The sequence below is a fragment of the Fusarium subglutinans genome (genome assembly GCF_013396075.1).
Source record: "Fusarium subglutinans strain NRRL 66333 chromosome Unknown NRRL66333_c0000149, whole genome shotgun sequence".
Lineage (NCBI taxonomy): Eukaryota > Fungi > Ascomycota > Sordariomycetes > Hypocreales > Nectriaceae > Fusarium > Fusarium subglutinans.
Window position 1 is genome coordinate 97,392 of NW_023502212.1, and position 27,196 is coordinate 124,587.

Sequence of the window (27,196 nt, forward strand, 5' to 3'; positions counted from 1 at the left end):
TCTCAAACTCGGGTAGTGATCGCTTCCAAAACACGGCTGTTTCCGTATGCTAAAGAGAAAAGAAGGACTATTGCTGAAATGATCTATATTGTCCTCAATATCCTTCCTCGATACTTAATAAAAGCAAAGCTTGAATTTGTCATTCTGTATAATACAGCTTCTGGCAAGGCACCATTAGTACGCAGACATCATCCTTCAAATATGCCCAGCGCCGTCTGTGGAGAGGCGGCCTTAGCCACAAGTATCAGCAAGGCTCTTATTCTTTTTATCTTTTTATATTCTATAAATATGCATCAGCAAGATCACAAATTGAAAGCGCGTTGTATAACAAGGGCTGACCTAAAGGTTAGTAAACTTTCCGAAATGACAGGCCCTCTCGGCAGAGGTACTCGACCCGAAAAGCCGCCCTTTAGACGTGAGCGATGCGTAGATCAGGTTCTCGGCTTATCAGAGCAACAAAGTTGGGAGAGCAGCAACACTCTCTTTCTATTTGCTGTAGCGTACGTTTCAGGTCAAGACACAACTACCAACTGCAACGTTAGCAGAGCCTCTACGGAGCCTTCGGCTCACGACCCCGCTCTTAAGCCGAGTTAGTCATCGCGTCAGGCACGGCAATTGCCTGGCATCTGATGTGAGAATAAGCGATCTGACACGCAAGTGAGAGAATTAATAAATAAGCCCTTGGTCATTTCTCCCAAGCAGCATAGTTCATCATCAACCTTCGCCAAAATGATTCCTACTGTAGATCAACCTGTCCTCATTATAGGCGCTGGTATAAGCGGCCTACTTCTTGCACAGAGTCTATCACGACATGGCATTCCCTTTCGTGTATTTGAACGTAACACGGACCTTGAAACATGTGGTGTAGGATGGGGTCTCACTCTTCTCTGGACGCTGCCCGTCTTGAAAGATCTTTTGCCTAAACATTTGTTTAATCGCTTGCCAGAAGCCTATGCTGATCGACAAGCTGTTATCCAGGGTCTGTCGTCGAGCTTCCCGTTCTTTGACTTGAGTACAGGAGAGCTCAAGGCATCTGTACCAAAGGCTCCAGAGGCGGAACGTGTCCGAGTCACTAGACAAGGTCTCAGAGCTCTGCTAGCCACTGGGATTGACATTGAGGTACGTTGTAGTGCTGACTACAGTTTTCTTGTACTGACAATTCCGCGTACCAGTGGGGTAAAGGTGTTGCCGGAGTCGTGTCGATAAACGACTCTGTCACTGCTTCATTCGAGGATGGTAGCTCAGCAAACGGGAGTTTACTCGTCGCATGTGATGGAAGTCACTCACGAGTGCGTCGCTCAATGTTCCCCGAGTGGAAGCTCAAGGACATTCCTGTTCGAATGCTAGGCATCAAGATGGAGTTATCACCTTCGCAGATCAAACCAATCCGCGACCTTGATCCCTACTTCTTTCACAGCGCAAATTCGAGAAATAATACCTTCGTATACTTCAGTGGTAAGTCAGTCAGCTTTGCTCTCTTTGTAGTCGTTGCTTATGGCCACTAGTCCTCGATGCGCCCGGTAATCACACCGATACAGACCGCCCGTACATCGGGCAACTCTATATCTCGTGGCCATATCGCGAAGGTTTCCTGAACAGGCCTTCGCCCATCGAAATTCCGGATACACCAGAAGAGAAGTACAAGTTGGTCCAAGAGTTGACTTCCACCTGGGCGGAGTGCTTTCATCCACTTGTATCCGCAGTCTCGCTCGACAGCGAGATGAAAGGACTCAAGATACAAGACTTGATCCCCCCGAAAGACTTCCAAACAACTGGTCGAGCTGTACTCATGGGAGATGCTCTCCATGCAATGGCAATGTGTAAGACTATTTTTTCCCTCTTTATGTATCTATAGCTAACGACAAAGACCGGGGTGAGGGCGCGAATCATGTCATCTTCGATGTTAAAGACTTTGTAGAACGAGTTGTTCCTACTCTCAACGGCGATGGCGATATAAGATCCGCGCTAGATCAGTATGAACGAGTGGTTATCTCACGGACGCGTCCAGCAGTACTGGCGTCGAGACGAGCCTGCCTTGATGCACATAATTGGAAGAGGATTAGCAAGACTAGCCCACTTTTAACAAAGCGCATGCCATACATAGAATTCGAGGAAACTGAGGAGGTTGAAGTAACGCATAGACTATAAGAGAAGGAGTAATGCATAGTTGTCTTGTTCTGATTGTCACTTAATTGACTCTCAGCAGTCGGGGTTGTCTATCTACACGTCTTGTTCTTGAAGGTAGAACCTATAATGTGATTTATAAACCCAAAATTTACATATATATAGTGTATACATTCTGGCCAACCTTTCCAGTCTCAACTAAGAAGTTTAGCCAAATACTAAAAAATCTCTTAGTTGTTTAGAAAACATTACATATTCTTCAGGCGGGTACCCAGGAATTTTCCGAGACTCAAAGTTCTCCGATAGCAGCGGACCGTACACAGGGACATGGCTGAACAACGTAAAGTCGTAGTCATACTCGCTCCACCACTCAAGGTCAAAAGCACAGTGCTCCATCCCAATCGCCTTGTAGTGCGGCATCAGTGCCTCCACGTTTGTTAGATGTCCAGGATAGAAATTCGTCTCCAAGAACGATGTCTTATTGACGAGGTGTTCCAGGGCGCCGGCGTGCGCTTTAAGGGATTTCTTTATTTCGAGCGAGCACTCGTTCACCCAATCGCCGTCAGGATCTTCCTTTAGAGCACGGGCAAGTACCATCCGCGTAGCCTCTTTGTCGAGTACATCTTGTTGAAAGATTGCAGAGCACATATCTGTGGCATCTTCTGCGTCCAGTAGCAGGGTGTATGAGCCATCCGGCATGCCAGCATCTGGGAGAAACATGGCTTCGGCCAGGCAGTTCGCAACGATGGGGTACAGCCCATCAGCTGCGGCTGCGAGAGAGCCCTCGTTACTCCAATGGTCCCCTCCCCCCTGGCCTTGAGTGATACTAAAGGCTAAACCTTGAGACAAGGAAGCACGGGCGAAAAGGTTTCTCACCATGCTCAATTTATGTCTGATCCGCAATCGCTTGTTCTCTTGGCAGATTGGAATAAGACCTATAGCATGCCCATCTGGATAGCCTGAGGACACGCGATCCTCGTGGATGTTGATGTTTCGCAGAGACGATCTCTGATTAAGAGGCAGAGCATCGAGGAAACCTATGGCAGCTGAAACAGCAGAGAAGCGATGGAGCAGACGATACTGCTTTTCATGACGGATGCTGGTCTCCCACGAATTTATCCGAGCCCATCCCTGGCCATCTCCGAGCCTACGTCCCATGTCATCAAGGTCGGATAATGATGAAGGAAAACGCCAAGGCTTGTAGCATTGGTCAAGGAAATTCGACAGCCGCGCACCACCGCTATACTCCCAATCGACAAGAAGCTCGTTGACACTGGCTACAAACTGTGCATCCGAAACTTCGCAAAGCAGTCGTAGAGTGAACTCAATTGCCGTCCGATGTGCAGAATGTGCTCGGTCGTTGGAACAGATATCCCTGTAGATATCGTTATCTGGGGGGGTGCCGTCCATCTTGAGCCTGCCATGATGTATATCTAACCACCCATCTCGCAATCTCAGTCCTGGGTTTCTCCCGTAGAATGGTCTGTTGGAGAGATTTCTGCGGTAGGCTAGTGCGTTGGAGAGATGGGTGGTAAACCACGGGAATCTCTCTTCAACAAGGAGGTGCATTTCTCGTGTGATGAACGGGTATAAATCAATCATGAGTTGCATTTGATGTTGAAATTGGCCATTGACTAGCCCTTCGAAACGGCATAGCCACAAGCTAAGATCCTCTTGATAGAATGTCTTGAAGGAGATGTCATTGTACAAGAAAGGCATTGCTTTGGTCTCCTCAGCAATGAGGCGGCATGTGTATATAAGGGCAAGGTCAATCGGCTCGCCGTGGGCGGTAGTGAGCTTGCGTGAGGCTGCATTGAAATGGTAGCCTTGCTCAGTGGTGAAGTAATATTTGTAGATCATGTGCCGCAGTTCACACGGAAGACTGACAAAGGATCGTGGGGCCATGGTGTCGAGGGTGTGGGCGACGAGAGGGAGGGACAGGTTTTGGGAGCCCTCAGTAGAACAGATTTAGAGACGTCAAGATCTAGTGGTGAGATGGAATCTTTGGCAGAGTGAAACCAGGGTTGGTACGTTTGGCTGAATTAATCTTAATGAAGAGCAGTAGGCAGCTTTTATAGTCGATTTGGCACGGATTTAGCTTTTCTGCAAAAAGCAAGATGTGAGGCAACTGGAAGGATAAAATATTGCCCACATGTATTTATTGGTATTCTTTACATTTGTGTCCTGAGGGCTGAAGCCTCTTTTAACCTCTCAACCTTATCACAGTATACAAACGCTCATTTAAGTTTTGTCCCTTTGTTCTTTGGGTTGTACCGTCCTTTAGCCTCCGATCTTTTCAACCTTATCACGGAAACCGGGTTTGATAAAGATGCAGTTGGACTTATGGCTGAGAGTTTAAACCAATGGAGAGAACCCAAAGTCCTGTTTGCACAAAGCCATTGGTGCTTGGTATTTGAGCTTTACTGGTTCACCCAGCAGCCTAATCACATTTCGATTGCCGAATTGTAGCATCATGTAGCAAGGAAACGCATGCGATTCAGCATGTCCATTGTTAGTTAAAGAAGGTGGATATTTTGCTCCACCACAAGGTCACGGAATACCATACGCGCCGGAGGAGTCTAGGTCCAGCAGATGAGTTGGGAGGTGATGCTCTTCAACCGCTTGAGAGAGGTATCTCGATGCGGACCGTGTGATAAGCTTATTCTTAGGTAGCTGGTTATTTGTGGTAGGGCCGTAACTAATGAATTAACAACGAGGATCAAGGATTAAGACGATGTCAGTACCAATCTGATAAATAAAATACCACTGAGATGCTCCATTGACATAGTTGGTATAGTGGTCTGTCATGTTTCCCTCGTATTAAATGGTGACCAACTCTACGCCAAACTGAGACCCAAAGGTATCTGTAGGAATGTCCTGCTGTGACATGTTTCTCGTCAACTAAGTAGCTACCTTTTCACTCGTGAGGCTTTAAGGAACATCTATCTACTTTCTCTTGTCTAGTATATCAAGCATCTCTAACAGCGAGGGGAGAAACTCTTCCGTCTCGCACCGAAACCCTTCATGATGCCCAGGCACCGTCATCCTAGGACACTCCAAGATCTTGGCCTGCTCCTCAATCGCTCTCGCATAGAAAGCATCTTTACACCGCACCCCTCTCATCACACCAACACTGACCCCGTGTTCTTTAATCCGGAACATATTAGGACAGTATCCAATCAACGGCGCCCATTCGTATTCCCAAAAGTTCTTCTGGTTTCTTGGGTCAGGCGTGCCAGCCTTGGGAATGCCCTCAGCATCGTAGCCGATAAGGCATTTCTCAAACTCTTTGGCAGCTGCTTCCTGGCCTTGCGTTTCGAAAAGGTCTAGAAGACCGTACATCCACTCAAGAATCTGCGTAGCATCGGGTAGAAGCATTGCAAGGCCGGCTTCGTGAGCGATCAAATGGACCACCATTTCTGGAAAGTCATGGGCGAATTGGTATGCGAAGATACCACCGGAACTGCTACCAAAGAGAATAGCTTTATCGAAACCGACAGCTTTGATGACGGCGCGGATATCGCGTGCTTGTTGGGGAGGGTTTAGGCGTTTGTTCACGGGGACTTGACTTGCTGACATTTGACGACGATCAAAGGTCGCGCAGGTGAAACAATCTGATAGCGCGGCTATGATGTTGTTGAACTGCATTCCGTGGCCATTTCCACCGGGGATGAAGATTATGAGAGGACCGGATCCTTGATACCAGTAGTGAAGGTCACATCCCTCATTGTGGACAATGCTTCTAGTAGGCTTGAACTCCATTCTTGGCTGCTGTGTCAAACGGTGGCTGATGGTTGGTAAGTGTTCTTTCAAGTTGCATTTTCGCAAAGCAAAGCGAAATGTCTCTGGCTTCTTATACACTGAGCTACAAGCTGCACTCGGACAATTCTGAATCCCGAGGAGGCATTGAAGGAATTAGCCTAAACACAATGAACGGCGTGAGTCAGATGGTTATCATGCGATTTGTAAGCTGTCAGACTTGATGCCAAGGCTCTTTCTTCCAATGGCATTCTCACAATTAGCGTGCTAACTATACAAAAGTGCTGGATTGAGTCGATCATGGATAACGAAACCCTCTTCACTCAGTCCGGCACATGTAGTCTTAGGCCAATACTAAATGTGGCTTTTCATCCCGCAAAAGCTTACGACGGGTCATTTCCAGTCCGCCCTAGTCTGCTCAGATCTCGATGCTAGTCTCACCGGTACGTAAAGCATTACCCATGATCCTCACGGACTTCGTATCTCGAAGCCACTCAACGGTCAATTCACCACCTTCTTTCGACTGCTGCAAAGATCGCAGCGTGTTTCCAGTAAAGTCTGGGTGGTGTTGCTTGAGCCGAGCAGTAGTCTCAGCGTTTGACAAGACATGAGGGATGATGGCGCGATGAGAAGAGCCAGTCTGTGGAAATTAGTGATGCCCTTTTTGAAGACGAAGGTACCTACCGCAGCGTCTTCATGATTGTTGCCTGCTATGCAGTTGATAACTCGAGTATGGATGTGCTCTGAAGAGCTTGTCGAAACTTGGAAAATGTAGATGAAGCCATTCAGAGGAGCCTGCTAAGTTAGTTGTGGACTTTCAACGATAGCGATAAACTTACCAGCTTGGAGGCATCGAACTCCAGAGCCTTCAAGTCCAGCTCAGGGCTAAACTCAAGCAAGAAATACTGCTCTTGCTCAAATACACTAACTGGCCCTCCCTTACCCTCCCACTTCGAACCAGAGGCAACTTCAAACAGACCCTTCAATTCTCCCCATCGCTTGCTATCTTTTGCCACGGCGGGAAGGTCAAGCAGTTCTGGAAACTCAATGCCAACCAGCTTCGCATCCTCAAATGGGCTCTGGTTGAGAGAAGCAGAGGCAACACCATGAAGCCTGGTGAGATACCTCAGTGTCTGCGGCGCATTGGGAAGAGTACTAAACAGATGCTGCGACAAGGCGAGAGTCGCATGGCCACAGAGCGGCGCTTCGTTTACGGGATTGAACCATCGAACGGCGTAGTGGGCTTTCGCTGACTCGTTCTCCGGATCGAGTGGGAGTGCGAATGCTGTCATTGGGAGATTGATGCTTGTCGCTGTCTCTTGGAGCTTTGACGTGGGAGGGAACAGTTCATATGGGAATGCGTTATTGTCATCCTTTGTGCCGGCCTCTGACTTGGGCAGGACTATCACCGTTGCGGGATTGCCCTGGGCCCTCGGGGATGCAAATGCTTGGTAGGTAGTTTTAGTAAGAGAAGTCATGGTGATTTGCCTGTAGTAATTCTTAATTTCGATTTTGGAAGAGATATTAAATGATAAGTGACGAGCAGTATTTATTAGTTATCAAGATATCATCGTAAGGGCGTAAGTGACTCATGCTGACCCCGCAAATTGACTCTTTGGAGATAGTGCCAGACCTTCTGAGTGGGTTTTGGGTTTAATTCATGGGGGTGCGACGACATGCAACTATTTACCAAGTCTGTTTATACTCATCACAGGTCCAGTGGATATTTCTCTTTGATTTAAATGGTTCATCACTATCTGCAGGTCCGGCCAGGTTGATAATCATCACTCCATAAGCAATGAAGCTGTTTTCGGTATAAGTCTGCCTATCCCGACACTAACCGATGATGTTTTGCAGCAAGCTTCCGCGATAATTTTGTACAAAAGGATATAAATATGCTAGCATCCGTGAGAATATTTTTATTATATGCGCCAATTGATCGACGTAGTCTCGCTTATCCTTGGAGAAAAGCGACTACATGTCATCTTGTTGGTCGGTTCTAGGGTCCAATCTAATTTCAGTTGCCATGCCTTCAATCAACTCAACAGCTCAATGCCATGCAGGGGTTCCAAACTCTGGGAATTGGCTCTAGCGAGGTAGCTAGTAGACCGTCTTCAACCCGTAGTGCCAGTGTAATGCCTCGTTCAGACACGGAGCAAAGGAGTTCTGAGCGGTATCTAGAGTGATGCGCCCGGTGAGATGGATACCCTAGATCAAGTACCAAGGCTCGGATTAGCTCTGTCGGAATACATCTTTCAAATACTTACCTGTTGATTGGGGGCGTCTTCGGTACCACGCATGTAGAGCGTAAAGGGTCGGTGGGAGAGCAACTACCAAGCTGACGATTGCGACAATGATCTCAGTTTTCATTTTGCGGAAGGTCTCAAAGTCGTATCAAATAAGAAAAGTGATCTTTCCTGAAGATATCCTCCTTCTTATGTTACAAAGTTTTCCTAAAAAGGCCATGGTGATCCTAGCTTTTGTATATATTTGAAAAGCGAACGAGTTTCTAATTTTTGCCTTGGGGCGCAGTTTGAGGTGAACCTTGAAACTGATTCGCCAGGAGTATCCATATCCTGGTATTCGTCTGCCAAATCAGGTTAGGTAGCCTACTGTAAGGCCAGTAAGGCTCAAGATTCAGGACAGATCCAATGGACTTGTTTTTCGTGTCGTGACGTACTCTTCAGCTGTCAGCTGCGACCCACAAGATTATGGACTTGACGAATGAGACCCAACTGAAGTTCATGCAGAACGCACCCCCAGACAAGATTCTGGACAGAGCCAATGAAAGGGCCTGAAGCTAGGCGCTAGGCCGGGAATGGGGCTTACGAGCTTCGCAGCCCCTCAGATTCTGGATCAGACGAATCAGAACTGGAAACGCAGAGCCTGGTTGGGCACGTACAAGAGACAACAAGACCCGAGCTCAGCTTTCTCGATTTTCTCTTCTCCATGCACACAATACTCCCTGGCTACCCTTCCTTTCTGCATCTCTGGGCTACTGTTCTTCACGATACTTCCATTAAGGCGACACTATCTCACTGAAATCATCCTGATGAGTGCAACAACATCTCAGCCAAGTGAAGGGGACTGGCTAGAGCATAAGAATCTGATTAGAGATGAGTATCTAGTCAACAACACGTCGCTTAAAGATTTGATTGACTTATTGAGAGCTCACGGGCTACACGCGTCGTTCGTATACGTTGATCTGACATCGTGAGGAGAATGTTAACTTGAAACTAGGAAATGGCAGCTCGAAGTTAAACTCAGGAATTGGAACTTCTCCAAAAACATCGACAAGGAGACATGGCAGTACGTTGATCGCCAGATTCGCAAGCGCAAAGATGAGGGAAAAGACAGCGATGTCATACACTGTGGCAGGAGATTGAAAAAGCTCAAGGTCACGAAAGAGACGAATCGTCATCGAGAAATGGACGTCCTTGCTCGATTCAGGCCACGTTAGTAAAGCCTTCGCTTCATGATTATATTGTCTCTAACATGGAGTATAACAGACCCCCCATCTCCGAAGAATCCACAGCTTAGCATTTGTACTCCACCGACTTTCCAGATGAGTTTCGAGTGGCCGTCGTCTCTACCCTGGCTCCACTTGCAAAAGACCTCGTGGAATAGTAAGTCACCTCAAGAATGGAGGAAGCCTATCTTACAGGCAAAAAACAGCCACAGCGAACGCCACCGTTTCCGAAAGCATGAAAATACAACAAATGTGTCAAATTAATGCTGCGCGGTCACTGGTGATGGCTCTGCTGACTCGCGGTCACGAGTCCCAGTCAATCTCTCTGTCGGAGGTAATAACAGGTACCAACAATTTGATGCCTGAATGCCATCCTGAAGAACACGTTAGGACCGCTCAAAATCTGCTTGCTGGTCCAGCTTTCGAATCTCTGACTGAATGTTTGAAGGTCGTGGTCTATACGATGTCCAATTCAATATTGATCGAGGGCAATCAGCAAGTGGAATTGTTGTCCAGTCTCATTGAATTTAGGAACATAGACATAAAAACTCACCTGAGGAAACTTCGAAATGAGAGCCCGACCATCCGGGCATTTCTCGAGAGGTTGTTCCATTCAGAAATCGAAGACGCGACTTCGAGCCTTGGTCAGAGCAACGTACCAAGACCACTACATCTCCTCACCTGGCTCTTGGAACTTGGACAAGATCCTAACTACTATTATAGTATATTCATATATCAAGATCGGACGTCGATCACTCCTATTCAGAAGGCAGTTCACTCCGGTTACCTCGAGCTTGTTCAGCTACTCTTACGCTTCCATGCTCGACCTGATCTTGCTCAGGGCAGCACTTATGACGAAGCGCTCGTGAACCTGGCTCTGGATAGCCGATGTTCTGATGTGGACAAAGTACGAATAATAGAATCGTTGTTCGATCATAAGTTTCTCAGCATAGATGAAATACTCCGTGCAGCGATCGAATTGCGCAATACAGCATTAATGCGGAGGATCCTACAGTATGGTCCCGATGTTACAAGTTACGAGACCTCCTGGCTCCACCCAGCAGGCCGGAGGAGACAGAAAGACTTCAAACCTCACTTGGGAACGACATCAGCTCTCATGATGGCGGTCGAGGTGGGAGACGAAATAGCGGAGCTTATGCTAGACTACGTTTCGCAGAACTGCCAGCCTGCACCTTCAGTCCTCGCAGATGCGTCTCTCGCCGCAGTCTATGGAGGGCATTATGCACTTATGCTGCGACTTGACGCAATCCATGTTCCCGGAAAACTTTTTAATGCCTTCGGAATTACGCCACTACAGGCAGCAGTGGTTGGCGGTAATCCATTCGTGTGCAAATATCTTCTCGAACAGCATGGAGGTTCATCCGCCTCGCTGATACTTGCCGCAGCCATTCTTGGGAACGTTGAAATAGTGCAGCTACTCATCGAATGTGGGGGCCTGGGCGACCCTAACGCCCTGCTTTGCAGGCTGGACAACGAATGGTATGATTACTTCAACATTCCCAATATTGCGCAGGGCCTTCCGCTGGCTATGTTGACCGCGTTGCTGCGATGGAAAGATCATGAGGATTTGACAGAAGAAGTTTGCATAGTATTGATTGGGAACGGAGCGACTCTTGAGCCTGGTAACGTGGCGGAGCTTTCGCGGCGTGGCTATCACCGATGTTTGGAAGTTGCACTTAGGGCTGGCGGCAACCCGAACGATGAGGATGGATGTAAACACACCGCACTTCAATGTGCTTTGGCCAGTTCTTGGCCCTTAGATGAAAAGGAGGACACAACTTCGAGGCGGTTCCTCACTGTTGAGCTTCTGATAAACGCGGGAGCCAATCTTAGAGGCGGTGAAGTTGTCAGAGCTATTGATCTTCACGAACAGGACCTAGTATTTTGTCTTTTGAGGAACCATGGGACCTTGAAGGATGTTGATGAAATGGGAAAAGGTTGTCTCGAGGCCGAAATACAGGCTCAAAACGATTCATCCATCCAGGACATCCTCGAGATGCAGGAGTATCCAATCGATGCAGGACCATTCTGTGCGGCAATTCTCAAAAAGGATTGGGATCTTGTGGGAAGGCTCTTTGAAAAGGTGCATATACCGACAAATTGTCACCTCCTAGAGGGAACCGCCGTGGGGCTGGCTGCTGAGGCGGGTGAGCTTGATATCTTGAACAAGCTTCTTGCCCGATTTAGCCACCTCTCAGTTCTAGAGTCTGCAATCCTTCCCATTAGCATCGACGAAAGGGAAATAAAAGTTCTTAGGCGGTACCGTGACGGGTCAGCCTACTGGCGTACAGCCACTGATGAAGACAGAATCGAGGGGAGTCCTCTTGCATTGGCCGCTCTAGGTGGTCACACTTGTGGGTTCAGACAGCTCCTTTGCCACGGTTGCAGTATGGACAGAATATCCTGGAAAGTTGTTGCGGAAAGTGAGAGAACATCTGAATATTTGGAGGTTCTGAGAGAGCTTGGTACCAGCATCGGTATTTCCACACGGTACGACTCGGAATTGAACCCAGCACTTTGCAGCGCAATCGAGATGGGAAAGCGTGATCTAATGAGGTATTTGGTGGAAGTGGGAGCAGATATCAATGAGCTGGACGTATCATCAAAGTCATCCAGATCGCCACTTCAGACCGCTCTGCTAAAAGATAACATGAATATGGCAGCATATCTTCTTGAAAACGGAGCTACCGTTAACGTCGCCTCAGCATTTGACCTAGGTTCGACTGCTCTTCAATGCGCCGCATCACGCGGTCATATTGGATTTGCAGTACGGCTGCTTCAGCTCGGTGCCAGAGTCAACAAACGGGGATCAGGCATGTTCGCCAGATCAGCTTTAGAGGAGGCGGCGGAACATGGGAGACTTGACATGCTGGCACTCCTCCTTCATTATGGTGCCGTTACAACAGGGCGGGGCCGTCAACAATTGGTTCTTAGTGTTGTCTTTGCTCAGTCGGAGGCACATCACTGTATAGCCAAGTGGCTAAAGGATAAATGCGGTTGGACTGACGCGGACCAGGACCTTTCAGAGCGTGTCGATGCGGAAGGGAGGTATTGTCTCGGGGAATGCCTCTGGTCACATTGTTGCGACGAGTATCATGACAGCGATACCGAATGCGTCTATCACTATACTGAGGAGCAAAGACGCCTTCATTACAGAACCTGCGAGAAATGCTTGGAGTTAGAGGCTGAAGAAGAAAAAGGACATGATACAGATGGCGGGAGCGAAAGCAGCCTCTCAAGTGAAGACGAGGATTCGGACTAGGAGGGAACTGCATATTGATCATGAGCTTGAAGAAAGTCTGGGGTTGGAAAAACTGCAATTTATGCTTTCCGTACTAAGATATCGCTTATCACAAATATTTTGTTACGTCTGCCTGCTGCTCATCCCAAAGTAGTAGTGGTTCTAAAGTTATAGCATAAAGAGGCTTGAAGCCTCAACGCAATCGATATTAAGCATATCTTGTCAATGATGAATTTGGCCCAAACCTTGCCGGTGCCATGACGACCGAAATCCGCCATAGAGGGGTACATCAGTAAGTGGCTCGCCTCTCACCATTAAGCTGAGATCCTTTTGTCATTCTCGCGCTTCCACAATTCTCGACAGTATGGTAGCCCTATGGTTATTCCTGGGCCTTCTTGCCCTAAGCACAGAGAGCGCTGCCGATGGTCCCTGCGAAACGTCTCTTGGATCAAGTGCCGTCGATACCATTCACACCAGCACAACCACCTGGAAGGGAACTATAACTATAACCGACAAAATTATTATTCAAACGGTTCCTCTTAACGTCACCAAGTCTAAAGCCAGACTCTCCCGGGTGACTGTAACCGACAAGAGTGCCAGTCAACGTAACATCACTGTTGGTAATAATACTAGGCCAACTGACATCAGAGCGAACCCTTCCACTGTCGGTATCACCAAGACAACTACTATCACAACGACATTCACGAAGCTGGCTACAGTCACTGCATATCCTGAAGCCAAAATAGCCATCATAACGGTTACCAGTAAATATTAAACTCTATACTTTTGTTTATTATTACTGACTTCGTGGCAAAGAGCTGAGCTTTGTTAACCAAACAGAACCATGACGAAGACAGAGACGAACAGGAATACCATCACGACCACGACATATTTTACAACGACGATCGGGAGACAACCTGGCTTTACTGCCATTCGAGATAATATGGAAAGGATATCTTCAGAGCTACAGGAGACAACCACAACGGTCGGGTTTGCCGCTGAGCTGTTCTCACATACTCTGTTATTCATCTGCACTGATGATATGCGGATAAAGACAACCGTGACCACCACCAGCTTCAGAGCGCAGACCGAAGCTCTTCCAAGACCTTATACTACGACAAGTACAGTGACGGTCTGGACAGCTATCAACGAGACTCAATATCCTGCAGGCCTTGCTACTACGGTGACTACCACTGTCAATCCCATCCAGACGGCACTTACCAACGTGACTAAAACTATCACAGCCGATGAGTCAGGTAAGTATGACACCATGAATTACTCTCTATAGCTAACATGCATAAAGTCACACTGGAAAGACGAATTCCCCAAAAGACGCACTACCAAGTCTGCGATCAGAACAGTTCCAATTATCTCTCCTGGGCACCAGGAGCGAATCCGTCAGACAAACGCATGATCAAAGAATTCTCCCGCCAAGACCATGAAGTAAACCCCACCGAGATAAAAGTCAGCGATCGCGTCGCTTGCTGCAACGAATGCATGAAGCGAAAACACTGCCGCGTCAGTTTCTGGGGAAGACCCCCCGGCGCAATACGAAAAGCGCCACACAAGTGCTATCTGTACATCACGGTCAACTGGCGGCAGTGTATGGACGGGGCTCAGCCGCTGTATGCAAGGTACATGGCCGACCTGCAGGCGCTTGATCCGATTACGGCGCCGTGGTTCATTTTCAGCAATGGGCCATGCGGACAGTTGAAGTTTGGGGGGGTCAAAAATGATAAATGGCATAAACCGCCGAAGCATGACGGTTTTGACAAATGGAAAGTTCTAGACGCGAACAGAAAGAAATATAAGAATGATGATTGGTAGATCTGCATTAGTCTAGCACCGAAGATCAACAGCTATCACTCTACGGCATATTTACTCTTGAAGTCCCGGTATATCTTCAACATCCGTAAAATGAATTTTCGGATATCCGCAGCACGAGGGACAGCAGGGTAGTCAGCAATCACAAGCTTATCACGACGCACTAAAACCTCGGGAAACGCCAAGAAGACCGAAAGGATTCTTGCGCGGCCAATCAGATGAAGGTGACATTTCTGACAGGATTCTCCAGGCGCTAAACTCCCAGTGCTTACGCTGTTCGACGGATATCCGATTCCCGCGAATAAGGCTGACTTTGAGATGATAATTGTCAGAAATGACGGGATTGAGTGCAGGTGAAGTGGTATTAAAGTGAAGGGTATCTTCGTCGAAATCAGTCTCATCATCAACACTCTCATCAACATTCAGCATCTATAAACACTAAGCTTCAGTACTTACATCCACCAGTGTTTATTTTAATCACAGTAATTGACATCATTCAAAATGGTCGCAATCAACACAATCAAGAAATCCAACCAATCAGCCCTACCCCAATCTCTCCCTCAAAATCTCACAGCGGTTTTCCTCGGCGCCACATCTGGTATTGGCCGCAGCACAATCAAGCAGCTCGCAATCGCTACCGATAGCAAATCACCAACAATTTACATCGTCGGTCGAAGCGCTTCAGCCGCTACACCACTCATCGCAGAACTTCGACAGAGCAATCCCTCCGCCACAATTGAATTTATTGAGCGCGATGTCTCTCTCGTCAAGGAAGCAGATGCTGCGATGAAGGAGATTGCCAAGCGGGAGACCAACATTGACATTTTGTTCATGTCTGTTGGTTTCATGTCTTTTGAGGGTCGAAAAGGTAAATCCTTCCTTTGATCAATTGATATGGCCATTTACTAACACGCTTTAGAAACCAAGGAAAAGCTGGAGCCCTCTTTGACAACACGTTTCTACAGCCGCGTCAGAGCCATCCAAGTCCTCCTCCCTCTTCTCAACAACAGCCAAAACCCCCACGTCACCAACATTCTCGCCGGCGGCCAAGAAGGCCCTCTCATCGAAGATGATCTCGACCTCTCCGAACCAGGCAACTTCGGCGTCGCTTCAGCCGCTCAACAAGCAGCCACCATGCTCACTCTCACCCTCGAGCGCTTCGCCAAGGAGAACCCCAAGATCAGCTTCGTGCACGCCTTCCCCGGTCTAACAGCTACACCACTGCTCTCTCGAGGTTCAAGTGGTATTATCGGATTTCTGCTCCAGTGGATTGTTACGCCGCTTGGAGGGCTGTTCTTTGCTAGTCCTGAGGATGTTGGCGCGCGGGCGTTATTTTATGCGACTAATGCGAGGTACACTGTTGAGGAGACTGAGAAGGTAGCGACACCGGTCCCTGAGGTGTTGAGTAAGGCGGCTCGATCTGCTGGTGGTGTGTTTTTGGTCGATAATAAGAGTGAGGCTGCGGATAATGAGAAGGTCTTGGTTGGGTTGAGGGAGAAGATGGGTGATAAGGTCCAGGCCCATGTAGACTCGATCTTTGAGCGAGTGGTCCAAGAATAGTGAGAAGAGATTCGTGATGGAAAAAATAATTGGGAGTCAAGGAGTTGGGATCATATCAAGGGCGCAGTTTGAATGGGTTTTCTTTACCTAGCAATAATAACAGTACTGACTTTCAGAATTCTTCTTTACATGTATCTGAATAATAATATTTTAAGATAGGCGATTGATCCCACTTGGAACGAAGTCAATTGGGGCTATGAAGCATTGCTAAAGAATATGGCGACACCTAAGATTGTCGCTCTTCGGGTCCGGGGGCCCGTGGAGTCGATTCCGAAAATCCATGGTGGCGCGGGAGGGTGACATATCTCTTAGCAGATCCTCGTCATGAGCCCAGCTAATTGTGTTAAGATAGGAGTCTCGGCCCCGCCGGGGATTCAATCACTATGAATCATCATGGCGATTACCCTAAAGAGCTAGACCCATTCCTTTGACTCACCTCAATCCCCCAATCATGTTGACCAAATTTGGAGCTGCACTTAGAATCTGGAATCCCAAAGCAATGCGTAATCCTATAAAGATTGCATGCTCTACCCATAAATCAAGGTCATCAAAAAACAATCAACGAGAACATTCACAGGACCTGAGCCTTCAGAAAGCATCTTCTCCGACTTCATTGTCAACACTCGACTACTCAGTCTCATGCTAGGAGCAACCACCACTAGTGCAACAACTACTACCTCTTCCATGACCCTACTTTTATCCCAAGAGACAAGCCCTCTAACACCATACATCATGTCTATCAACGAGTCTGCTTCGGCACCTCAATCATTCACACCAGGCCAATGTCTCTTTTGTTCTTCTGTCTACCCGACACTAGCCGAAAGCATCATTCACATGCAGACTTCACATGGCCTCTTCGTTCCTTACAAGCAGCACCTCTTGGTAGATCTCGAGACACTTTTGAGGTATCTTCACCTTGTTATTTATGAGTATCGAGAATGCATACATTGCGGGACAAGCAGAACAACTATACAGGCCGTGCAGCAGCATATGATGGGTAAAGGCCATTGCAAGTTCGACGTGTCAGATGGATCAGAATTTGGCGACTTTTACGACTTTTCGCGCCAAGATCTTGATACAGAAAACGACGCATTGAGCAAAGACGACGACGAGGAGTCTGAGAGCGAAGAGGTCAAACCCGATCAGAAGCCGGTGCAGACTGATCGCGATTCCATCCGTCTGCCTTCCGGCCGACTCATCTCCAAAAAGTCATCAGCGCAAGTTGAGCCATCAATCTACCAAGCACGCCACCGCAAGCGGACTCCCAGGTCTCAGCTCGAGTATTCCTCTGTCGAGGTTGATGAGGAAGCTCCTATGCACGAGGAGAATGAACCTGGTACTTCCGACACCAGGCTTTCATCGAGACGAGAAAGGCGGCAGAAGGCTACGGTTACATACCAACTCGGAAACCTGAGTGCCGGCGACCGGAGTGCTTTGATGCACCTATCTGCATCTGAGCAACGTTCACTCATCGCCACTCAGCATCGATTTACGGAAAAGGTTCAGAAGGAGGAGAGTCGGAGACAGCGAAGGATTGACCGCAAGGGGAACAAGAACTTGTATGCTTATTGGAATACGGAAACTCCTGTTTATCAGTGTGGATAGTCATATCAAGAGAACGGAGACATATCATCCTCAATTCTTAAGCTTCAAAATGCATATATCTTCTATACAGACAATTCCTCTTCAGCATTCATACAAGTGACCATAAATACTCTGCCACAGAGTCCTTCCAGAGCAAAAGACAATCCGTCTCATTCAAGACCGGTGTAAACGGCGGCTGCGAAAACAGCGCACGAGTCTCATACCCCTTCATCGTAAGGATGGACCCAGGACCACTGACAAGAGAAGGAATCAGAACCAAAACAGTTGGCATGATCATGAGCATAAACATGCAGAAAAAAGTAATCACAACAGCAATCACTACAACCAGAGCTGGTATGATGGTCCAGAGAGTATGCAGGCTCTTAAAGCCTGGTCCATTATACATATTCGGGATAATGAAGAATGCTGCGAAAAAGGCTGCAACGCAGAGGTAAAATACCGGCATTGAGATCTGGAGCGAGAATACGCGGGCGAATTCTGTGTAGATCCCTTCGTAGAACTCGGATAGGAAGTTAAACGGAATCGATTCGCCTTTGTATGTTGATGATAGAACGCATATAAGCCATGTCGAAGCTGAAGTAGCTGAGCCGATATCAGAAGCATAGAGGATTTGATACCAGCTCGGACAACGGCGCGAATCGCCGCGACAGAAGATAACAGCGGGATCTGGTTTAAGCTCTGGGATGTACAGCGCATCCGGCATCTCTCCGGAGCCGGGAAGTTTGAAAAGTAGTGCAAGAGATAGGATCGAAACAGTGGCGCCGCCGACGGCTAGCTCTAATGTTCGATGATCAACGACTGAGAGCGATTCCCAGCCATGTAGATCCTTCCGCCGCCAGTAGAGAAATATCGTCGCCACAAATTGAAACAGTGTCGCAAAGATGGCTATCACTCTTCCAAGTCGTATCCAAGCATTTCCAAACCGAGACTTCCTTGCTTCTAACGAACCCGTCGGTGTTCGCCAAGGTGGTGAAGATTTCTTTCCAAAGAGCGTATTCCAGCGTCGCGCGTAAGTTTCAAGATGGAAATGAAAGGACTTAGGCGACTGGGCCAGGTCGAAAATAAATGAGAGGTTGATAATGGCGACACCGAGGGCTGTTTGTGCAACTACTATCAAGGGTGATAGAAAAAAGAGGACTGGCTCGATGGTATCGAGTCGTTCGTTGCGAAGGGACTGCCAATTGCAAAAGGCAACGACGGCTGTGAATTGGGCGACTATAAGTTTGACGACCATTTCTTTCTCAGTGCGCGTATCGCCATCTGGACAGATATCGGTTTCCATTGCTGCAAATTTATCGCCAACGTCAAGATTATAAACGGAAGAGAGTTTATTACAAGGTGAAAAATAACAATTCGAGGCATTTATCTAAACTGGTTCCACTGCGGCTGTGCTGTGAACATGCCTACAGGCAGATCGACAGGCTGATTTAGTGGTCACACGAGCTCTCTTGACAGGGATGATCGCTAAAGAGGGGTGCCTTGGCATTATCGCCCAGTCTCACTGACAAATGTATCCATATCTCCTCCCTGCTTCACAACATCCGAGCGAGTAAAAGCGCGATATTTTTCCTCATCAATAGTGCCGAGTCTCGACTCGGCGACTTTTGACGGTGCAAGACCGTAGAACTCCTGAAAACTCATGATCAATGGTCTCCAGCGATCAGGATCAATCCGATTAGCATAACCCTCCATCCTCAAATCATTCCGAACGTGTGTTCTCAGAATCTTGACCTCAATGGCTACTACAAGCCCCTTCCGATCTGGAACATCCTGCATCAAGTCCATGCTATTCGTAAGTTCTGCTTCCATCTGCACAGGACACTCTGAGATTCTAGGCGGCTGCACGAGATCAGAGGCGTGTTGGGTGAGACCTGAAGCGGCGAACTTGTCTTTGCAGTGGGTGTAGCCGCGGTCGTGCTTGCCGGGAGGGACGGTAGGTGTGCCGGTGGTTTTCGCGATGGGGTTGATGTAGTGCGCCATGTCGGCGCTGGGGAGGTTGATGACGCAGTGCTTGGTGCGGAAGATGTTGAGGGTGGTTTGAGATCCTGAGGCGAGGCCGAGGAGACAACGGTGGCCGAGCCACCAGACTGAGGAGATTGGGCCGATGTTGGCGGAGCCGTCTTCGTTGCATGTGGTGATGAGGGCGACCGGAGTTCCCCAGTACATAATCGCGGGAGTGATGATGGAGTGTGTGCCGGTCATGTTGTCTAGTGTGAATTATGATGGGTTTAAGAAAAGGCGTTTAGGTGAAATAGTAGGGACTGGGAATGAAAGTGCTGACTGTTTTGTTGCACTGTTTCCTGCATACATTACCATTATATATATTTTAGACATGAATAGCAGTATCCACCTTGCTTTCGATGTAGCGAATTATACTACTAGTCAAGTCCCAATGCGTCTGAACCGGGAACATCTGTAGCAATGCATTGAAGAAGCGGATCGTTGCTATCTATATGGCCAATGGAGAGTGCTGATCGGGTCTGAGTCAGGGAGGCCAACTTTGATCAAGTAGGCTTCCCTTAGTCTCTCAATAACCGCTTAATATCATACCATTTTAATTAAACAAATTAATATCGAGAGGATCTCTCTGGGTTTGGAGCGAGAATTGGGACATGTATAACACGCAAACTCAGATGCTGAGGCTGACCTGTGATTGGGCAGGGATCATCACTAGTGAGGGCCATTTTAGCGCTGTTCTCTCAGGAACAAGATCATCTGCCGAGGACTCCGATAAGGCTGACTCATTATCACCTGCTCTTGACCCAGATTGGTCCCTAATCGTTCGATAGTGCTGACCACCAATTTCTTTTTGTTGAGAAACCCTCCAAATTTTCATCACGACTGCGCATCGAGGGCATCATCAATGGACGCCCTCTACAGCAACTGGCGGTCTCTTCCGCTGACATTATCAATCCCGATAACAGCTTTTCTCATCATTGTCATCGCGACAATCACCAACGTCATCAAACAGCTCTGGTTCCCGAATCCTCACCGCCCTCCAGTTGTATTTCACATCTTTCCACTTATCGGCAGCACGGTCCAGTATGGAATCGATCCGTATAAATTCTTCTTCGATTGTCAGGCCAAGTATGGAGATTGTTTCACGTTCATCCTGCTGGGCAAATCGACGACTGTGTTTCTGGGGCCCAAGGGGAATGATTTTATCTTGAATGGGAAGCATGCGGATCTTAATGCTGAGGATGTATATGGGAAGCTTACGACGCCTGTTTTTGGGAAGGAGGTTGTTTATGATTGCTCTAATGCGAGGTTTATGGATCAGAAGAGGGTAAGTTGACCGACGTGATATGAAGAACGACATGCTCATGGTTCCTCGGTAGCTTCTCAAACTTGGTCTCACGACTGACTCTTTACGATGCTACATCCCTAAATTCGTCAAAGAAATGGAGGACTACATCGCCACCTCACCCTACTTCAAAGGAAACACTGGCATCGTCAACATCACCGAAGTAATGGCCGAAATCACAATCTACACCGCAGCAGGGTCTCTCCTCGGCAACGAAGTTCGCTCCATGTTCGACAGCACATTCGCAACGCTGTACCGCCATCTCGACGACGGTTTCCAGCCTATCAACTTCGTCATGCCCGGCCTTCCCTTGCCACAGAACTTCCGACGCGATCATGCGCGAAAGGTCATGGAAGAGCTTTTCAGCGATATTATTCGCAAGCGTCGCGAGATGGGCAATCAAGGTGATGAGACTGACATGGTTTGGACGCTTATGAATGCTAAGTATAAAGATGGTGAGGATCTGCCGGATCATCATGCAGCGAGGATGTTGATTGCTATTCTCATGGGAGGACAGCATAACACAGCTGCTAGTGGCGCTTGGCTTCTGCTCAACCTTGCGCATAAACCGCATCTCGTCGAGGAACTCTACGACGAACAAATTCAGGTTTTGGGATCACCGCAAGAGCCGTTGACGTGGGAGAATCTGCAGAAATTGACCCTGAATGGGCAAGTTATCAAGGAGACTCTACGTCTCCATAGCCCTATTCACTCTATTCTCCGACAGGTCAAGTCACCCATGAGAGTTCCCGGCACGGACTGGGTTGTCCCACCGTCTCATACCCTCCTTGCTTCACCGGGTACACAAGCACGATCCGAGGAATTCTTCCCCAGACCTATGGAATGGGATCCTCATCGTTGGGATAAGATTGAATCTCTTGATGATGCCAAGAATGGGGAGACAGTCGACTACGGCTTCGGCATGATGAACAAGTCTGTCAGTAGTCCATATCTACCTTTTGGAGCGGGACGGCATCGTTGCGTAGGGGAGAACTATGCGTATGCACAGCTTGGTGCTATTATTGCAACGTTTGTGAGACTGCTTCATATTGAGCAGCCTGATCCTAAGGCACCTCTTCCTGCGCCAGATTATTCGGTAAGTGCCCCTCCTGGTGTTAAAGTGTTCTTACTAACCGTTGTTCAAGTCAATGTTTTCTCGACCTATGAACCCAGCTGTTATCCGATGGACTCGTCGTAACACTGAGGATTAGAATAGAAGTTGGGAAGTACGAGAGAGAGATGTTGCTTCTTCTAGCGCAATATAGCAGGAAGCAAGTCCTTGGCTTATCAACGTGTACTATAACTTCGGCAACGTGGAGCTGTGCTATAGACAGCTCGTAGCTCCGCAAAGAGCATCTAGTCAAAAAGAGCAAAGGCTTCATCGACAAAAACATACAACAGCGGGTATTCGCTGGTCGTCACCGAGCCAACTACTAATCCGCCCCTCACTGGCTTGTCTATGGGAGAGCAGACGGGATCCCGAATTCTCCAGTGGGTATGATCGTATGTGACAGTGGAAAGCCCAAAGCTCAGCTTTGAATAGGGGTCAGAGGAAGCCATAAGTAAAAGCTACTTGAGCTTCCAGAGTGAGCCCTGTAAGATTGACGGGTAGGATATGGACTGTCTTGGTTACCTTAGTCAATTTGATCGAGCTATGAGTGCACCAAGTGGAGCACTATATAATCACTAGGGGGCAAAAATGTGATCATGCTGGGGATCGAACCCAGAATCTTCTGATTCGTAGTCAGACGCCTTGCCATTGGGCCACACGACCGTATCCAATTGTTGAGCGGCCAAATTCGCAACAGCGCCTCTGTGCGATGCCGAATTCGCGACGGCGATGCTCTTCCTCCTGGAACAAGCAAGTTGTCACAGCTGTAGGTCGACTTCGCTCTACAATCGTCCCCAAGATAGTTTCTAAAAGACCGAAGGTTCAAGAGAATCGTACTACCTAGGTTTGTTAGGGTGTTACATGGAGTGGCTGCAGTGTAATGCGGCGTAGTTGGCTACACTAACGCAGGGCGCTGATAGTTTCACTACTGACATTCTGTCCTCAGTCACGACATATATGCGACTTCATAGCTAGGAAGAATCACCAGCTCCATGATGAATCTATGGAGATAGCTGTACTACTCATTATTCCACTTCAGTAGCTTCTCCCCTCGACTCTGCCGCCATCTATTTGTCGTCTCTATAAGCTCAGGGCACCCTTGAAGAAGCCATCCCCATTTCCTCAGAAACCAAGGCGAGGCCTCCCAGGAATTTGGTACTGAAGAATCTCCCCATACAATCAGACTTGGCTTCACGGCGTTCTCCCAGTTGATCTCTGCTATATCCTCACATAACTCTCCATCGTCCAGCAATTCAGCATCTGCCGCCAGAATTACATTATCTCTGAATTTGGGAAAGGGAAATATGTCGAGCCATGGATGATGCAGCACAGTCTTCTGAACTTCTGTAGGCTCGAGCGCCCTCGGAGGATTATGATCTGTACTAAAAGGTCCATTGATGTTGAACGGTGAAATAGCTTCATCAATGCACATAATCGCACGATCAAACCCCAATATTGTAGCATTATTGGCAACTGCTATCGTAACGTTAAGACTAATCAGAAGGGGAAGCTGGGATATTCGAGGAGCGTTCATGGTATAGTCCATATAAGTCTTACACGCGACAGCGAATACTCTTTCGCCTATATCCGGCCTCTCGTAAACTTCGCAAGTTCGACGGATGACTTCAAACATGGCGTCCGGTGGAACTTGGAGAGCGAGCGCTATCGAAGGCATAGACTCGGCAGGTAGACCAGTTTGACCGACAATATTGGAAGCAAGCCGGTTTTGTTCCTGTCGTTGACGCTTTCTGAGATCTGCCAAGAGCGTATTGTGTAAGAGGCTGGCCCCAGATTACATTTTAGAAGGGTGCACTCACACTGAGACCTCTTGTTCAGCCGATTCTGCAGCTTTCGTCGTTGTGCAGTACTAGTAACCCCAGTCCAGTCCTCCTCGGGTTTCTGGACAAGGAGCTGCTGGGCCATTGGTTCAATGGCGATCTTTTGTGGATCTGACATGGTGCTGTATATGCCGGGTGCTGATAGATCGATGTATATGGCTGACTATGAGAGAATTATGTGATACCTTTTGAGAATTCCTGGGATAAATCAGGAGAGAAAGTCGTCGGGTTCTGGAGGCGTCATTACGATATGCACGTGAATCCCTCCATCGGAGCGGGAATGGCTAACTCCACTCTGTCAGCAGGTTGCATTAGTGCGTCTAATTAAGCTATAGTCTCGTACGCTGGGCTCATCATTGGATGAGTCTGACAGCCGGGGAAGTCGGTCCGATGACGGATCGCAAGAGCTTCAGGTTTGACGATATCATCAACTCGCATAAGTCTGCATCGAGTATTAGATGGATGGTGGTAAGTGGCGTTTAAGACTTGTTTTATAAGACTGAATGAAGTAGTAGACTAAGAGCTCTGCAAAAGCTATTTCATCAAAAACCATTCTCACCAATACTTCCAAAACACAGAAATCATCCCAGGGTATCATATTTTCACAACCACATACAGATTTCGTTTTCACCATGCCTCCATACCGCATCTCATCCACCGTCAACTGTAATACCGACTTCAACAAAGATCAAATAGCTGGAAAAGTTGCCATTGTTACCGGAGGTCAGCGTCACCGAGATGAATGGCATGGTATAGGTTAGCTAACATCTCAGGCGCTAATGGCATCGGAGAGGCATACGTAAGGGCCTTACACAACTCGAAGTATGCAATCCATTAGACTTACATGAAATGAATACTAACATGGACCAGAGCAAAGGTCGTCATCGGCGACAAGAGTGCTGACTCTGGCAAGAGATTGGCTTCCGAATTAGATGGATCGAAGTTCGTTCAATGTGATGCAACCGTCTGGGAGGACCAAGTTCGTTTATTCAGGGAAGCCGCTCAACTATCTTCTTCTGGGAAGATTCACTACGCGATAGCCAATGCAGGGATGATTAAAAGAGACCAGACTTTTACTTTTGACGGTAAGAACTTCATACCACCTTGTCTCATCCAGCTTTCTCACATCAATCTATGCAGGTAAGGACCAAGAACCGCAGAAGCCAGACTTGCAGGTTATCGATGTAAACTTGAAGGGGGCGCTTTATACGTCAAAGCTAGCCATGCACTATTTCGTATCCCAGAATGGCACTGAAGTCAACGAGGACCAAGATGATACCTGCTTGATCCTTATCAGTTCAGGCGCCGGCTTCCTCGACGTCCCCAGATGTCCAGAGTACAGCAGTACGAAGTGGGCGGTCCGCGGAATAATGCATGCTCTGAGAAGAACATCATTCTATTATAGAAGCCGAGTGAATGTTCTTGCGCCATGGTAGGCTACTCTCCATCCCGAGAAACTTGGAGTCTTTAGCTAATTCATTCTATAGGTACATACGCACGGGTATCCTGTCGAAAGATCAATTCGACCAAGTTGAAAACTCAGGCGTTGAGTTTGCGACGGCCGAAGATGCTGGTGAATGCGCGCTGAGGATCCTATCTGATACCAGTATCAATGGAAAGACGCTCTTTGTCTGCGCGCGGAAATGGGCTCCTCGCGGATACATGGATCTTAATATCGAGGATTATCCTGAAGGTTTGATCCAGGAGATACAGGAGGATCAAATACGCAATGCACCTGTTGATCTTGGCCTGTTTCCATAGAGGAAGGCTATCCTCCTAAGTTTAGACATTAAGAAACTAAAGGCTTAGGCCCTGATCCAATCGATACGAACGGCACACTCGATACGTTACAGCTGGCCTAAGTACACGATTTAACAGGGGTCAGTTATACAAGCCTGATTAATGTACCTTTATTACGCTAGGCCCTAGAAAGCTAGGTCTATTAGGCCTAAGATAGAAATAGTAAAAAATATACTAAAAAAACACAATTTATATTACCTGCTTGTTTTTAATAAATAGCAAAATAAGCATATATAATCGATCTATATGCTAATATATCCGGATTATAGGTCACGTAACTAGCCTGTCTTGCAAAGTCAGGCCCTATAGCCTGCATAACCGACCTAATAGGCCTAGCTTGGTACCTATAGGTTATGTAAAGTTACTGTAAATTGTACGGACTGTATTAAGTATACCTGTTTATATCGATTAGATCAGGGCCTTAAAGTAAATCTTAGTTAATAAAGAAAAATATAAATAATTTTAATTAATAGCTTTTTTTTTAACTAAGTATATAGATTTTACTATTAATATTTTTATAAGACTTACTATAAAGCTATTTATATACTTAAAATATTATAATAATATTTTTAACTTAATAATATATAAGGGTAATATATTTAAAGTACTAAAATTAGCTATATAATATTCTTTACTTATTAACTAATATTATATTATAACCTTTATTTAAAAAGCTAAGTTAAATACTAATTAGGCAAAGCTATAATTAAAGAGTAACTTAAAAATAAAGTAAAAAGGGCACCTTCTGGCTTTGCCTCTTTAAAGTAAAGGCAATAGAGTTTACTAAGGAATTTACTAACTAGCTATAGGTTAGATTTAGTTAATTAGACTAGCCATTAGCCAGTCTAAGACCTACAGGGTCTTTCCTAAAAACGTAAAGTTATTATAATAAGGTATAAAAAATAAATCTTAAAGTACCTCTATTGCTAGCAGGTAATAGATTAATAACTATAGAGTAAGTAATAGATACTAATAGTTATATATAGTTGCATTAAGTATAGTAAGGTTTGCCCTCTGCGCAGGAGGCCACTAGTAGGCTCCTGCAAAAGTACCTCCGGAGGACCTATTAGGAGACTCCCCTGGAAAGGTCCTTGAAAAGTCCTCCGGAAAGGTCCTTAAAGAGCTACTAGAAGTACAGGCACTACTAGGCAAAGGCATTACAGGCAAAGGCGCTACAGGTAAAGCTCTATACAATAGCCCCCTAGGGAGGGAAAATAGAAAATCCCTTTTTATAAAGATTAAAAAGAGTAATTACTAAGATATAGACTATTTATATAATAGATATAAACTAGGCTTTATTATTATTACTGCTTTAATTTTATATATATAGTAGTAAAGATCTTATGTAAATAGCCTTACTTTTACTAAATCTAATAATAATACTAAAATTAACTAAAAACTACTATATATATACTTATACTTATACTTATACTTATAATTAATCTCTTAAATTGTATTATAAATAGCTACTTTAAATAAGCTTATAATTAATAATATATAAGGCCTAATTATTAAATTAATTATTACTAATATAAGTAAT

The 27,196-nt window shown here is 46.8% G+C and overlaps 11 protein-coding genes across 11 annotated transcripts; 6 read left to right on the forward strand and 5 right to left on the reverse strand.

Moving 5' to 3' along the window:
* Positions 1 to 729: 729 nt before the first annotated feature.
* FSUBG_9571 (zeaxanthin epoxidase) lies at positions 730 to 2,326 on the forward strand (the record flags this gene model as incomplete). Its single annotated transcript, XM_036688098.1, has 5 exons — positions 730 to 1,119; positions 1,173 to 1,455; positions 1,506 to 1,820; positions 1,868 to 1,973; positions 2,290 to 2,326. The coding sequence occupies 5 exons, from the start codon at positions 730 to 732 to the stop codon at positions 2,324 to 2,326; spliced, it is 1,131 nt and encodes a 376-aa protein (XP_036534966.1).
* A 5-nt stretch (positions 2,327 to 2,331) lies between these two features.
* FSUBG_9572 (uncharacterized protein) lies at positions 2,332 to 4,029 on the reverse strand (the record flags this gene model as incomplete). Its single annotated transcript, XM_036688099.1, has 1 exon — positions 2,332 to 4,029. The coding sequence occupies one exon, from the start codon at positions 4,027 to 4,029 to the stop codon at positions 2,332 to 2,334; it is 1,698 nt and encodes a 565-aa protein (XP_036534967.1).
* A 1,041-nt stretch (positions 4,030 to 5,070) lies between these two features.
* FSUBG_9573 (acetyltransferase esterase) lies at positions 5,071 to 5,886 on the reverse strand (the record flags this gene model as incomplete). The annotated part of the gene is made up of 1 exon (XM_036688100.1): positions 5,071 to 5,886. One exon carries the CDS (start codon positions 5,884 to 5,886, stop codon positions 5,071 to 5,073), a length of 816 nt encoding a protein of 271 aa, XP_036534968.1.
* Positions 5,887 to 6,301: 415 nt separating this feature from the next.
* On the reverse strand, positions 6,302 to 7,361 carry FSUBG_9574 (phenazine biosynthesis; the record flags this gene model as incomplete). Its single annotated transcript, XM_036688101.1, has 3 exons — positions 6,302 to 6,523; positions 6,568 to 6,678; positions 6,723 to 7,361. 3 exons carry the CDS (start codon positions 7,359 to 7,361, stop codon positions 6,302 to 6,304), a joined length of 972 nt encoding a protein of 323 aa, XP_036534969.1.
* Positions 7,362 to 8,935: 1,574 nt separating this feature from the next.
* Positions 8,936 to 14,441, forward strand: FSUBG_9575 (Sex-determining fem-1; the record flags this gene model as incomplete). The annotated part of the gene is made up of 7 exons (XM_036688102.1): positions 8,936 to 9,072; positions 9,124 to 9,338; positions 9,393 to 9,509; positions 9,565 to 12,421; positions 12,978 to 13,378; positions 13,742 to 13,870; positions 13,918 to 14,441. 7 exons carry the CDS (start codon positions 8,936 to 8,938, stop codon positions 14,439 to 14,441), a joined length of 4,380 nt encoding a protein of 1,459 aa, XP_036534970.1.
* Positions 14,442 to 14,939: 498 nt separating this feature from the next.
* Positions 14,940 to 15,998, forward strand: FSUBG_9576 (dehydrogenase reductase sdr family member 12; the record flags this gene model as incomplete). Its single annotated transcript, XM_036688103.1, has 2 exons — positions 14,940 to 15,306; positions 15,358 to 15,998. The coding sequence occupies 2 exons, from the start codon at positions 14,940 to 14,942 to the stop codon at positions 15,996 to 15,998; spliced, it is 1,008 nt and encodes a 335-aa protein (XP_036534971.1).
* Positions 15,999 to 16,449: 451 nt separating this feature from the next.
* On the forward strand, positions 16,450 to 17,603 carry FSUBG_9577 (uncharacterized protein; the record flags this gene model as incomplete). Its single annotated transcript, XM_036688104.1, has 2 exons — positions 16,450 to 16,501; positions 16,576 to 17,603. 2 exons carry the CDS (start codon positions 16,450 to 16,452, stop codon positions 17,601 to 17,603), a joined length of 1,080 nt encoding a protein of 359 aa, XP_036534972.1.
* Positions 17,604 to 17,691: 88 nt separating this feature from the next.
* On the reverse strand, positions 17,692 to 19,805 carry FSUBG_9578 (uncharacterized protein; the record flags this gene model as incomplete). The annotated part of the gene is made up of 2 exons (XM_036688105.1): positions 17,692 to 18,887; positions 19,106 to 19,805. 2 exons carry the CDS (start codon positions 19,803 to 19,805, stop codon positions 17,692 to 17,694), a joined length of 1,896 nt encoding a protein of 631 aa, XP_036534973.1.
* A 661-nt stretch (positions 19,806 to 20,466) lies between these two features.
* On the forward strand, positions 20,467 to 22,118 carry FSUBG_9579 (cytochrome P450 monooxygenase family 51 (sterol 14-demethylase); the record flags this gene model as incomplete). Its single annotated transcript, XM_036688106.1, has 3 exons — positions 20,467 to 20,889; positions 20,942 to 22,003; positions 22,053 to 22,118. The coding sequence occupies 3 exons, from the start codon at positions 20,467 to 20,469 to the stop codon at positions 22,116 to 22,118; spliced, it is 1,551 nt and encodes a 516-aa protein (XP_036534974.1).
* Positions 22,119 to 22,593: 475 nt separating this feature from the next.
* Positions 22,594 to 23,974, reverse strand: FSUBG_9580 (uncharacterized protein; the record flags this gene model as incomplete). Its single annotated transcript, XM_036688108.1, has 3 exons — positions 22,594 to 22,759; positions 23,041 to 23,773; positions 23,836 to 23,974. 3 exons carry the CDS (start codon positions 23,972 to 23,974, stop codon positions 22,594 to 22,596), a joined length of 1,038 nt encoding a protein of 345 aa, XP_036534975.1.
* Positions 23,975 to 24,488: 514 nt separating this feature from the next.
* FSUBG_9581 (15-hydroxyprostaglandin dehydrogenase) lies at positions 24,489 to 25,617 on the forward strand (the record flags this gene model as incomplete). Its single annotated transcript, XM_036688109.1, has 5 exons — positions 24,489 to 24,579; positions 24,630 to 24,678; positions 24,727 to 24,941; positions 24,997 to 25,288; positions 25,344 to 25,617. 5 exons carry the CDS (start codon positions 24,489 to 24,491, stop codon positions 25,615 to 25,617), a joined length of 921 nt encoding a protein of 306 aa, XP_036534976.1.
* Positions 25,618 to 27,196: the final 1,579 nt, after the last annotated feature.